Source organism: Camelus dromedarius, chromosome 11 (genome assembly GCF_036321535.1).
Source record: "Camelus dromedarius isolate mCamDro1 chromosome 11, mCamDro1.pat, whole genome shotgun sequence".
NCBI lineage: Eukaryota > Metazoa > Chordata > Mammalia > Artiodactyla > Camelidae > Camelus > Camelus dromedarius.
Genome location: NC_087446.1, coordinates 46,043,457 through 46,056,011, shown reverse-complemented (window position 1 = coordinate 46,056,011; position 12,555 = coordinate 46,043,457). Strand labels below are relative to the sequence as shown.

The 12,555-nt window shown below is 39.2% G+C and overlaps 1 protein-coding gene across 17 annotated transcripts in view; it reads left to right on the top strand.

The window, feature by feature from the left end:
• Nucleotides 1-8,808, top strand: part of KIF21A (kinesin family member 21A) — a 139,357-nt gene extending 130,549 nt beyond the window's left edge. For all 17 annotated transcript variants that reach the window (XM_064491764.1, XM_064491770.1, XM_031462753.2 and 14 more), the window contains 3 exons: nucleotides 1,299-1,469; nucleotides 2,738-2,937; nucleotides 7,521-8,808. In XM_064491764.1, the coding sequence (XP_064347834.1) occupies nucleotides 1,299-1,469; nucleotides 2,738-2,937; nucleotides 7,521-7,614 (465 nt within the window). In that variant the 3' untranslated portion in view covers nucleotides 7,615-8,808. The remainder of the gene's footprint in view (nucleotides 1-1,298; nucleotides 1,470-2,737; nucleotides 2,938-7,520) is intronic.
• Nucleotides 8,809-12,555: the final 3,747 nt, after the last annotated feature.

Here is a 12,555-nt window from a genome sequence, read left to right as displayed (position 1 = left end):
TCTAGCCTTTGCTTTTTCTTCCTGATCTTCCTCACTCATAGTTCCTGATTTTATTGTCTTATTATTTAAACATGTATGACCACTTTTCATAGAAGATAGGTTGGGAGGGATTTTAAAAATTTCTTGGCTCAGTCATCCAACTAATGCTTACGTCCCATCATCACCATCTTTTATACTGGACATGTTATGGTCTTCGGACTTTATGCAAGTAGCAGATAAGATGAGGAGAGACGCATAGTTTGATTCTGGAGATGTTAAGTTTGAGATGCTAATATTAGGAGGGTTTCCTCGTGAAGGCCAGTAGGCCATTTGAAAGGCAAGTCCAGGGCTCAAGATAAGTTATGATCAGATATGTGTGTTTCAGAGACAGTCAAATAGGAGCAGATGTTCCAGGAGTTAGAGTAGTTGACATGGCCAAAGGAGCAAGAAGTTGACATGACTCTCAGCCTTGCGGAATCCTATAAGAACCAACAGGAATCAAAGAGGATACGGTAATGAAGAGAGCTAGGAAGCATATAGGTACTCCTTTTTAAGGAACTTTGATTAAGAGATGAGAGATGGGTTAGTGACTTGAAAAGAGAGTGGTTAAGGGGAGAGGATTTTATATTCTATAGACTGAGCGTGTTTAAATGCTTAGCAGATGGGCTCTGTGGAGACAGGAAGTGGGAACAGAGAAGGGGTGGCAATTGATGAATCAGATCAAAAATAGTCAGATCGAAGACGTGAACCTTGGAAAGAAGTAAGGGCACTTTAGCAGCTGAAAAGAAAGGATGGGTAAGAGAATGTCTGAGGATAAAAGGAAACTTTTGTAACTGGGGGGAGGGTCCAGAAAGTTTATTTTTGATCATACTCGCCTTTGCAGGACATCACAAGGTCAACAGCTGAGAGAGATGAGGGCAACTGAGGGGAGTGAAAAGTTCTGAATAGCAGCTCTGGGGTATTTGCGAGGACCACCAGGACCAGAGAGTTACCTAACAGTGTTGAAATCACCATCATGTCACTTATTTGAATTGCAACTGGATTGACATACAGTATTTTTATTATTGAACACACCATTTGTGCACTCATACATGAAAAAATTAAAAGCCTAACGTGTAAGCAAAAGTAATGTGAAAATAGGGCTCAGGTTCATTCTGAGTCATTCATAGCAGGTTTTTTTAGTTAACTTAGTAAAATATCACAACGAAACAAATGATGTCTGGTTAATATACATCTGCCTGTGTTTCTATGAATGAACACATATAGGTGCTTACTTGTAAGTTAAATAGGGTGACTGCTTTCTTTCTGCTCTTCTTTAGATGTTTGATGTAACTGAAGGCGCTCTTGGAACTGTGAGTCCCACCCACAATTTCGAGCCCCCTCATTATGATGGCATTGAAGCACTAACCATGCAAGGGGATAACCTCTTTAGTGGGTCCAGAGACAATGGAATCAAGAAATGGGATCTGGCTCAAAAAGACCTTCTACAGGTAATGCATGGGATAGATTGGGTACTTCAAAGTCACCAGTATTCTATGTAAGATCTTGAAGAGCCTCTAAGTAGAATTTCATCATTTAGGGATGATATCGATCAGGGCTTCCTCTTAAAGAGTGTTTCATTGTCACCCACCAGAGTTATTAATTATGAAAAGGGCAACATTCAACATTTAATGATAACCTCTTCGATAAGAGGAGAATAGACGCTCATAAGAATTGGAAAATCTGGGATTGCCCTGTGCATTGGTTTACTAAATAAAGTCAGTCCCGGAGTAAAGCAGTTACAGTTTCTCATTTGGTTTTATTTTTGCTTTATGTATGCATATTCCAAAGAATACCAAGGTTAGCTGAAGTCAAAGCAGTGTAAACGATGCCCCCTCTACAGGAGCGTTTTCACACCTCCAAGAGTGGTGGTTCTCTCATTTCCTGTAGAATGAGAGTTGGGTTGAAGTGTTTTGTCAGTACAACCAAATATTGGTGGCTTTTCCTAATTCCCAGAGGGAGAAATTAATTAACAGATGAAATTGTTCTCAGGTTCAAGCTTTTCCTTATATGCTATCACTTTCCTGCTTTCAACCATATGGAAAAATAAATAAACAAAAGTAGCATGAATGCTGATAGAAAAAACCTGGCAACAGATAAAGACATTGCATTTAAAAGCTTTTGTTTTATAGATATGCATTCTTGGGTGTGACTTCTATATTATGCATAGAAATATATTCATGCATAAATTATGGTCATAATGTCTGTGCTTGTAATTATTGTCTACTCATTTGAAATGTGCAGGTTAGCTCCAGCCTTCAACAGAAAGCTTTAGGCCTCTATGTTCTTGTTCAAAATTTAAGGCAATGATTTTATGAGATAATCCTTAGAGACTACATACCAGGTTATAGTTTTCAAACTTGCATGAAACACATGTTAGAGAAAGGTGAGATATTTATTCCTTTGAAGAAGAAGTGATGTTTGAAAAATTCTGTATACTTTCCAGGTCTTTTAGATTCTATGGATTTTTAATATTCTAGCCCTTTAATACTGATAACACTGATGATAACTAGGGAGGCAAATTGCAGAGCAAATTACAGATTGATTTCTTTAAATCACTAAGAGTGATTGCATAAAAAAATGATTTTTATAGTTTCCAGGCCAATTCAGTGTTCCAAATATTGAATTTTGTCAGTAAAAACTTTTGTAACTTGTTTTCATATGAAAATTCAGTTCGGAAGTCTCCTCTTACGCTGGTAGTTTTTCTTTTTTCTCTCAGCAAGTTCCGAACGCACACAAGGATTGGGTCTGTGCCCTGGGAATGGTGCCAGGCCACCCCGTTCTGCTCAGTGGCTGCAGAGGGGGCATTTTGAAACTCTGGAACATGGATAACCTTGTGCCAGTCGGAGAGATGAAAGGTCACGATAGCCCTATCAATGCCATCTGTGTTAATTCCACCCACGTCTTTACTGCAGCTGAGTAAGTTTTTCCTGTGCGATCTTTCTCTATGTTGGTTGCTTGTGTTCAGATTTAATAAATGCTCTAAGTTGTCAATATCTGGAAATGTAGAACATATGAAATCCTTCTTTTATTACAGTTATTCTAATGGCTGTTCATGCTGTGTTATTTATGTTTTCTGAGGTACACTGGGCACTGAGTTTGGGCTCCCCAGGTTACATGATGATAGTGTTACTCCTGTGTCAGCTCTCTGCTTATACTGGGAAGTCTACTGTCAGATCTTCCCTTGGTGATTTTAATTGTTTTTTAAAAATCATTCATAAGTGACTAATGTCTAAAGATTTTTTTTCCCAGAAAGGCAACAAACTTGCCATTCTTCACATTTAGAACAAATCATTAAAAAAAAAAAAAAAAAAAACCTCTTTTTACCTCTCCCACCTCTTTTAAAGTACGTGGTATTAATATCTGCTTCTTCTCTCTTAGGATGGCTGGGTTGATTGATTTCTTTGCTCATTTATGATGAATCTCCTGTGTGCCAGGCACTGTCCCAGACTCTTGGGAATAGCGAAGTGAACAAAACACAAACAAACCCCAGTTTTATTCTAAGGAGATGAAAAGAAAATGAATAAGTAAAATATGTCAGATGGCGACAGGTGCTGTGGAGAAAAAACAAAGCAAGGGAGAGAGTATTTGGGGAGGAGGGGGGGATTACACAATAAGAGTGGTCAGTGAAGACCTCACTGAGAACGTGACATTTAAGAAGGTGCTTGAAGGAGGTGTAGAGATGTGACCATAAAAATGACATTATTGTAATGTGAGGTGTTTGTCTCTTTCAAATAACATGCAATTTCTCCTGAATATCTATCTTGAAAATCTCCCTATGTCATTTGTGCACCAATTATGTTACTTAATTTAGCTTGAGCACCTTCTTGATTCTTCTATCCTAAGTGCATGATAACCCTGATTTTATTTTGAAGTCTGTGTCATATTTCTGTGGTGTCTCTTATTATTTGTGATGTTTTCATCAAATCCCTCTTTTCATTTGGATTTACTTCCTCTCATCTTTAAAGAACATCAGAGCCAATTTATTTTGTGTTTTTCTAAGGTGCTTCCTTTCAGTGCTTCACTGATGCTATTTCCAAGATGCATTACTTTCTTGTCACCTCTTTTGTCTATTCCCTTGGAAACTTGTGATCTTGACAATTTACTGGAAATAACTTAATATCCCTCAAAGTTGTAGGACACTCAAGATAAGACTATAAAAGAATGGTGTGTCACTGAGGTCTGTTCAGTGAGGTATGATGAGACTGTAGTACCTCTCTCCCATGATACAGTTTTATTTTTGAAGAACTGAAATTTTCCTCAGTTTACTCATGGTGCATCAGATGCAGAGGTATTTACCACATAACTTAAAATCAGGAAAACAGACAATAAAATCAAGAGGGCTATTTTCAAATTAGTTCTACCTATTTGTTATTTAACAAACATTTGTATAGGGCTTAGTATCTGCCAGACATTGTTCTAAGTGCTTTCAGGCATTAACTCATTTTGTCTTCATAAGAACTCTAGAAGGTAAGCATTATGATAATCCCCATTTTACAGGTGGGAAAACTGAGGCACTATAGAATTCAAAGTCCTTGTATAAGTAATTCCATCATATCTGGTTTCTGGATCTGTTGTCATTGATTTTTCTTATGATAATGGGTCTCATTTTCCTCCTTTTTTATGTCAAGTAATATTTTATTGAATGTTGAACATTACAGTGTTGTGTTTAAGTATCTGGATTTTATTATATTCCTTTAAACAGTGTTGGGCTTTGTTTGTCAGGCACTTAAGTTACTTGTGGTTCAGCTTCATCTTTCTGAGACTTGTTCTGAGCTCTTCTTGGATTTGTACTGAATGTCTTTGGATGTTTGATGATACTCTCTGCTTTGCTGGTCAGAACTTGAACATCTCACAGCCGTCTGTGAACTCCGGGAACTGTTATACTTACTAGGAGCTGTTTTTCAGTCTGGCCTTACAGTCTTTACTCATGTGCAGCTTCACCTTCAGTCAGAGACATTAGAGGACCTCTGTGTCTATTTATGGAGTTTTTTTCCTGTAGCTCCATAGTTGTTTTTGCATGCTCTCTCCTCTTCTCTACTTGGTCTTACAAGTTCCAGCAACTTCAGACTTCCCAGATGTTTCTTACTATCTCTTCAACTCTGATTCTGTGATTTTTCTGTTTGGGTCCCCCCTTCCCCTGCTGTAGTCTGGGAAGTGCTTCCAGACCCAGAACCTAGTCCATCCCAGAGCTTACTTTCTCTGTTTCCCTTTTCTCAGGGATCACAAGCCTGAACTACCCGTTGCCCAGAGTCTGAAAATAGCTGTTCCATAGATTTTGTCGCGTTTTCACTTTGTTTACAACAGGGGAGAGAAGTTTTTCTGTCATGACTAGTAGTGGTGATCATCTGACATGTCACAGGCCAAAAATTGAGCCTTCCTGAGGCTCCCTCTGTAGCCTTCTCCATCTCGGTCGATGGCTTCTCTGTCTTCTCTGTTGCTCAGACCAGAAACCTTCATCCTTCCCTTTCTTTCACATTCCGTATCCACACCATCATCAAGTTCTGTTGGTGTTCTACCTGTAAATTACATCTAGAGTCTGACCACTTCTCACCATGTCTTTTGCTACCTCACTGACCCTAGTCACCATCAGCTCTTGGATGACTGCAGCAGCCTCCTAAACAAGGTCCCTTGCCCATATATAGTCTATTCTCAACACAGAAGCTAGAGTAATTTTTTAAAAACACAAGTCAGATCATGTTTCTTCTTGGCTCAAAACCTTGCAGTAGTTGTCCATTTCATGTAGAGTAGAGACCACACTTGACCTGACCTCTCCCTCTGAGCATCCACTGTCCCTCACGTTACCTTCTCGTGCCCTCTGTGGGCTCCTTCTCTGACAACACAGATTACCTCTCTGCTGGCCTTTGAGCAGAGCAGGCTCACTCCAGCCTTAGGGCATCTGCCCTGGCTGATCTCTTTGCCTGGAATGCTTTGCCTTCAGACCTTCCTCTGAGTTCTTTCTTTCTCAAGAAGAATAACCTTGTCATTTTATTTAAAATTGTGATCCTTCCTATGACCTGATACTCCTGCTCCCCTTTGCCATGCTCCTTTATTTTTCTATAACATTTATTACTTTCTAATAAACTTTATAATCTAATTATTTATGGTGGTTTATTGTCTGTCTCCTTTTGCTAGGATGTATGATCTATAAAGGCAGAAAATTCTATTTTTTATTTATTTTTTTATCCTAAGTTTATCCCAGGCACCTAAAATAGTGCCCAGAGCACAGCAGGTTCTCAGTGAAAACGTGCTGAGTGAACAGTTGAATGGGGTAAATGAAATGGATAAATGGGTGGATGAATGAGCATATCCCCTTACTGTTTTCAACGTACATGTGCTGTGTGGGTTGATGAGAAGATTATTACTTTTCCCCAAGCTTTACTGATATATAATTGACGTACAGGACTGTATAAGTTTAAGGTGCACAGCATAATGATTTGACTTACATGTATAATGAAATGATTACCATAATAAATTTGGTTAACATCCATCATCTCATATAGATACAAAAAGAAAAAGAAAAATGTGTGTTTTTTATTCCTGTGTTGAGAACTCTTACAAGAGAGAAGATTATTGATTAAGAACTAGTTTGAAACCCTGGATTCTAGGCTCGGCTCTGTACTCCACTGTGTTACACTGAACAAGTCACCAAACTTCCTTTATCCTTGAAATGGACTGCATAACCTTTGAAATGCTTTTTAACTATGAACTCTTTCTTTTTGGCTTTGGATTTATTAGGAAATTAGAGAAGAACAACGCTCTCTTTTTAGAGCCATGAGAGACATGGTAAAAAGTGTGACTGTCTAATGACTGGTCCCCAGTACCCACGTGCTGGGTGAATAAAAATAAGGTTTCTCAGAAAAACTTTGAATCTTCTATGTCCTTTGCTCAGTAGAGCAGTAGTCCACTTAACAGCCCTCTGCTTTTCCTGTGGGCTTCTGCTGATTTCACCTGAACATAATTCTTCCTGACTGTTGGCAGATTCATCAGCCCCTGGAATCCCTGTCCTGGCCCCCTGACTATGACCTTACTCTGGGCTCTTATGCCTGAAGACCTCGGACCTTGTCATATCAGTGTAATGCTTAGGAGGTAGGGTCCCGGAGCCAGACTGCCTAGATTCAAACTATTCAAGATTTATCACTTGTTTTGTGATCTTGGGCAAATTACTTAACTCCTCTGGACCTCAATTTCCTCATCAGTAAATAGAGGATAATAGCATTATCTATCTCTTATGGTAGGCAAGGAGAATTAAATTCATGCGTCTATGTAGGGTGCACATAGTGACCATGCCTGGCACGTAGTAAGCCCGTGATAATAGGAGCTATTTTAAATTCCATTATTATGGGTAACTAACTGTTGGATATACTTATGGGACAATGTATATTTTTACTTACATCTATTAAAGACCTTTTCAGAAAATGTTTCCATGATAAGTAATTCTAAGAACTTATTTATCTTTCCACCTCTTTTCACATGTTCATTTTTAATTTATTATTTTGTAGTGATCGAACTGTGAGAATTTGGAAGGCTCGGAATTTGCAAGATGGCCAAATGTCTGACACAGGCGATCTGGGGGAAGATATTGCGAGCAGTTAAACAATGAAGAGAGTCATAAACTGAATACTGTGATCACACTCTGTGCTCTTTATGGAAAATGTCGCCCTGCATTTATTAGGCAAAATTGTTAATGGGATTAACTGAGAAGTATACCTGAGTCCAACTGCTGAATATTAATGGTATTATTGGTATTAATGGTAAAATTGTTTACTATCCTGTGTGCTTAATTTTAATATCTACCAATGCGTATATATCCTATAATTGATATACTGCTTGATTCGCACTTGTATCGTGGCTGGATTTTTGTGCGTAGCTATTAAAAAAAACACTTTCAAATTATCTGAAATACAAGATGTCTGCTTTTTGTGACAGTCAGAAAATACACCTGGAATACAGTGCAACCCCCTGTTAACTCATTCATATAGTCTGTTCAGCTGATTTATATATTTAAACATGTTGAGAATGTTAGTCAAACTGTGGTCTGCTTGTCTAGTATTTATATCAGTCTACAGAGGGTTCCCAAATTTGAAAGCTCTTTTGCTGTCATGGAAAAGAGATGTGAGAATAGTATCGATGATAATTTTTCATAAAGTGGAGTTGACCTTAATCTACTAACACAGAATGTTAAACAGTTTGTGTTAAACCTTGGTGTTTACTTGTATTGACCAAAGTTTTGCAGCTGAGCTCTACTCTGCGCTCAGGACTAAAATGCTGTTAAACTGTTTCGTTAGTGCTGTGCATACGTTCTGTGATGGGAAACATTTTTTGATGTCCTAACAGAAATATATTTTGATCTATTTTCCTATGGAGTTGTTTCTATTATCACCTTTTCATTTCACTTTTATTTAATAGTAGTATTTCTTTCCCTTTTTATCTAATTTTTTATATGCTGCTAAATATATTTTAAGTATAATGTGTTTGCAAACCTTGGTAGCCATGATGAGAACTGTATTATCTGTAGTAGGAAAAGCTATGTAAATAGGATAGATTGTAAAGAGAGAATGTCATGTTGTAACTGTATGAATTTTTAAATGCTGTAGATTGGATTTTGGAAAAGAATGTGTAATTTATCTGTCTGCTCAGAATAATTAATTTGTAAATTCTATGAGTTTAATTTTTATGTGGATGATGTGACACTTGAAAATATTGTCTTGTGATTTTTTTTTCCCTGAAAATATTTGCTTGTAAATGAAAGCTTAGCGAGGGCTTAAATAAACATACTGCTATGAATTATTTTTATTCTCATGTTCCTTTCCTAACTGTATGAAAATAGCTAGTGTTGTAAAACTTTATATTTTATCTGTGTGTGATATAAGGAAAGACATTTTTATCTGGCACTGCATAGGCATTCCTTTTTTTCTTTTTTTTTTGCTCACTAGACATGAAATATTCTTTAAAAGTTTAAACCATAACTTAATCTTGAGGAACCGAGGCAACTCGCTGTTTAAAGGAATTAAATTAGACCATATAGTTTAAGGATTTTACATAGATGGAAAAACAAAAATTATTCCCGTAAATGTTAGGACAGGAAAGACTCTGATTACTTGGAGAAGTGTTACAGAAGGTGAGTTGGGAGTGTAGGTGGGTGTGAAGGCCCTAGAAATGTCCTCTTTCTTGACCTGGGTCCTAAGTGACATGTTAAATTGTACATATATTTCTCTTTTTTATTTTATGTCTCTGTGCTGTATTTCCCAGTGAAATTATATAAATGTAAAGAAAGGATTTTCCTATAAAGAGAAACTCAGCTACTTTGCAATTTTGCCCCCTTCCCTGGAGGAGGATTCTATGCTAAGACCTGAGTTATATTGGCAGGACTATTTTGAACTTAAAACCCTTGAAATGTTTCTTTTCATGGGACTATTGTGCAACAATTTATTTATTTGACAATTAATTTATTCAATAAAAGTTTATTGAGCATGTAGTGGGTCAGGTACTAGGGATGGAAAAAAATAAAAAGGCTGAGATGATGCTTGCCCTCTGAGTAGAGAGAGAGAGAAGAAATCTAGCGCTTAACATAACAGATTGCTAAGTGCTCTAATAAGGAAAATCCAGGTGCTTAACAGCTATTGAAGGCATCCAACCCTGACTGAGTCCAATTAGAGGTCTGTTTTATGGTTCTGAGCACTGTGCTTATGCAGAGCACAAAGCTCAGCGTCTGGTTTACCTTTAAAAATGCTAGAAGCTCAGCTAGACTTAATCTGACTGAAGTCATTAAAATAAGTATGGAAAAGAAGCAGTCACTCTTAAAGACTTACACCTTGACAGGTGTTGGACAAGTTCATCAAGAGGACATGGCTGCCCATTGACCCTCAAGCTGGACCCAGGCCACTGGAGGCCCCTCACCCCGTTCCCTGTCCTTATGTGTTCTCTTCACGTACGCCCCACTCATCAGTCCATAGCCAGAGCTGTTTCAGGGATGCAGCCTTGGGAGAGCTATGCGTTATTGAGACCATCTAGACAGTATATATGACTGAGCCCAGTTAAGGCCTCCATATTTGCTTTAAGATTCTGTGGCTGGGGATGGAGAACGCCTCATCTTGTGGCCACCAAGTTAAACCTCGTTTGCAAGTTCCCTTGCTTGTTAAACCTGCTGCCTAACAATCTGGAAGTGGTCTGCCTCTTTCTTCAGTATCTCCTTGCCCTCCACATTCAGGGACCTCTTTATGAACCAACAAAGGATACTGTTAACCCCTAAAGATCGTAACTAGAAAGGTTAACAATAACTTAAAACATTTAAAACGGTTAATAATAACTCTAAAACTTAAAAATGGTTTATCCCTCAGTGTGTATAATACATGCCTTGTCCTCCCAGAAGGGCGTCTTCTTCTGGAAGATACATTTCTTCTTTCCAATTTAAATCTCTGCATTTTAGCTGAAGAGCAGTAACAAAGTTTTGCAGATAATTATGTTCACGTTTATTTAATTCCCCACTGATGTGCAGTCTTTTATAAAAATTTAAGTTGAAATCATCAACAGGTAACAAATGTACCATGGTTCTATTTGTAATTTTTTCATAAACAATGCCTATACCTTACCTCAAAATCTGTTTTTCAGATTCTGTTTTCAGCCTCCGAATAGGTTGTGTTCTTTCTATGTTGTTGGGGATCCAATTTGCCAATTACTGTGCAGTTATTGATAGGATTTTGTATTTGCAAACTACAGACGTAACATGTACAGATATCTCTATATGAGCATCATGGTACAGAAGTAAGTTACCTATTTGTCTAGTTTCTAACTATAATGAAATGCTCAGCCAGTTTAAACATGTTACTTCAGCCATTAATTTCCCCTCTTTTTAGATGAAGTCTATAATTGTAATAGCCAACATTTACTAAGCACTTACTTTTCCCTTTGCTTGGGCATCCCTTAAATGGGGGAGAATCTAAGAGGCCTTTCAGAGTCAGAAGCACCAGATTTCTGTGAAAAAACAGTGTGCATCCCTAGAATTGGTGAGATCCAGGATTGGTGAAATAACATCCTGGAACTGATGAAGTAGACAGTATTCTGGGGGATTGTGCCAGACAGACAAAAATAATGACAAATGCCCACTACATCATACGGCAGACAATAGGGCAGATGACATGATTCCAAACCCCCTCTAATATGTTTTTGTCTATGTTAGATTTAAGAAAATGGAAGACCACAGTTCTCAGACTTTCTTCCAGCTTGGGGTCTACATTTCAACTGGCTCCCACCTGAACAAGGTGGAGTGAGGGGGAGTCGTGCCTCTGCGAGAAAGCTGGAAAGGCCTCGGTTTTCCCAGTGGCAGCAGTGGCAGGGCCCCCGCTTCTGGCACGGGCTGTAGTGCTGAGAGGCAGGGCACTGTTTCCTTCCCCCTGGCCGAGGTGGTTGTCCTCAAACCTGCAGTCAGGGCAGTGGCTCCTTCACTCCATTCCCCATCTTCCTCATTGTGGTGGAAGTGCTAACTCGGTGGACCAGTTCTGGGGGGGTAATCTAGCACCTACTCACAATATTTTTTAATTGAAGTATGGCTGATTTACAATGTTGTGTTAGTTTCTGGACGGGGGCGGAGTCTGTTCCCTTCTGTTGAAATGGAGGCTTCCAGACCCGTTTCTGAGCTGCGTGCGTGGCGGGCGGGGTCGGAGTGCTTTAAGTGCTCTTTGTTGACTCCACCCTTGCCCCCTGCTTTAGCGGCGGGAACGTCATGCGCTGCTCTGGTGCCCCCCAGGTTCTCTGCCCTCAGACCTACCAGTGCAATTCCGACGACTTCCGGGTCACACAGCTGGATCGTGCTGTCGGGTCAGCACCGTCCCCAGCGCCGTCTGGCAGGGCTGCTTTGACAGGAGTCCCCACCATCATTCCGCTGTGTCTTCCTTTGTCCGTTTGCTTGGTTCCCCTTGGGTGCTGCTGCTGTTAGTTTTCTCTGCCTACTCGTGATTCTGTTGTCCCTGGGTAGTCAGGACAGGCTGGCTGTGAGGGCTTAGCACCTGGGAGTGCTCCGGAGATCCACAAACGGCTCAGACATAATTCTTTCATTTTCATAGAGGATGTAATTTACCAGACAGGGGTGAACAAGAAATTACAGTAAAGCATTATAAGTACGGTGATTAATTCTATCTGGGAAAAGGAAGAAGATCAGAAAAATGCTTTATAAAAGAAGGACCTTGAGGGTTGAAACATTATGTCTGTCCTGCAGAAAGGAGTGGGGAAAAGGCTGTCCAAGCAGAGCCTTAAGCAAAAGCCAAGAGGAATGAAGTGGTGTGGTGTGTTCAGAGGAGCTACAAGTTGTTAGTCACGGTTGAAGCATAGCTTTTGCATGTCACACTAGGAAACGAGAATTTTACCATAAACCTAATGGAGAGCCTAGAGAAGGCTTTATGCAAAGGAACATGATCTAACTGGTGTCTAGAAATATCACTCTGAAAGTAGTGTAGATAGAGGATGGATGGAAAGGATATCTGTGCTCACAATATACGGTACCTGTTGCAATAAATAGTCCAGACATAAGATGATTGTGAT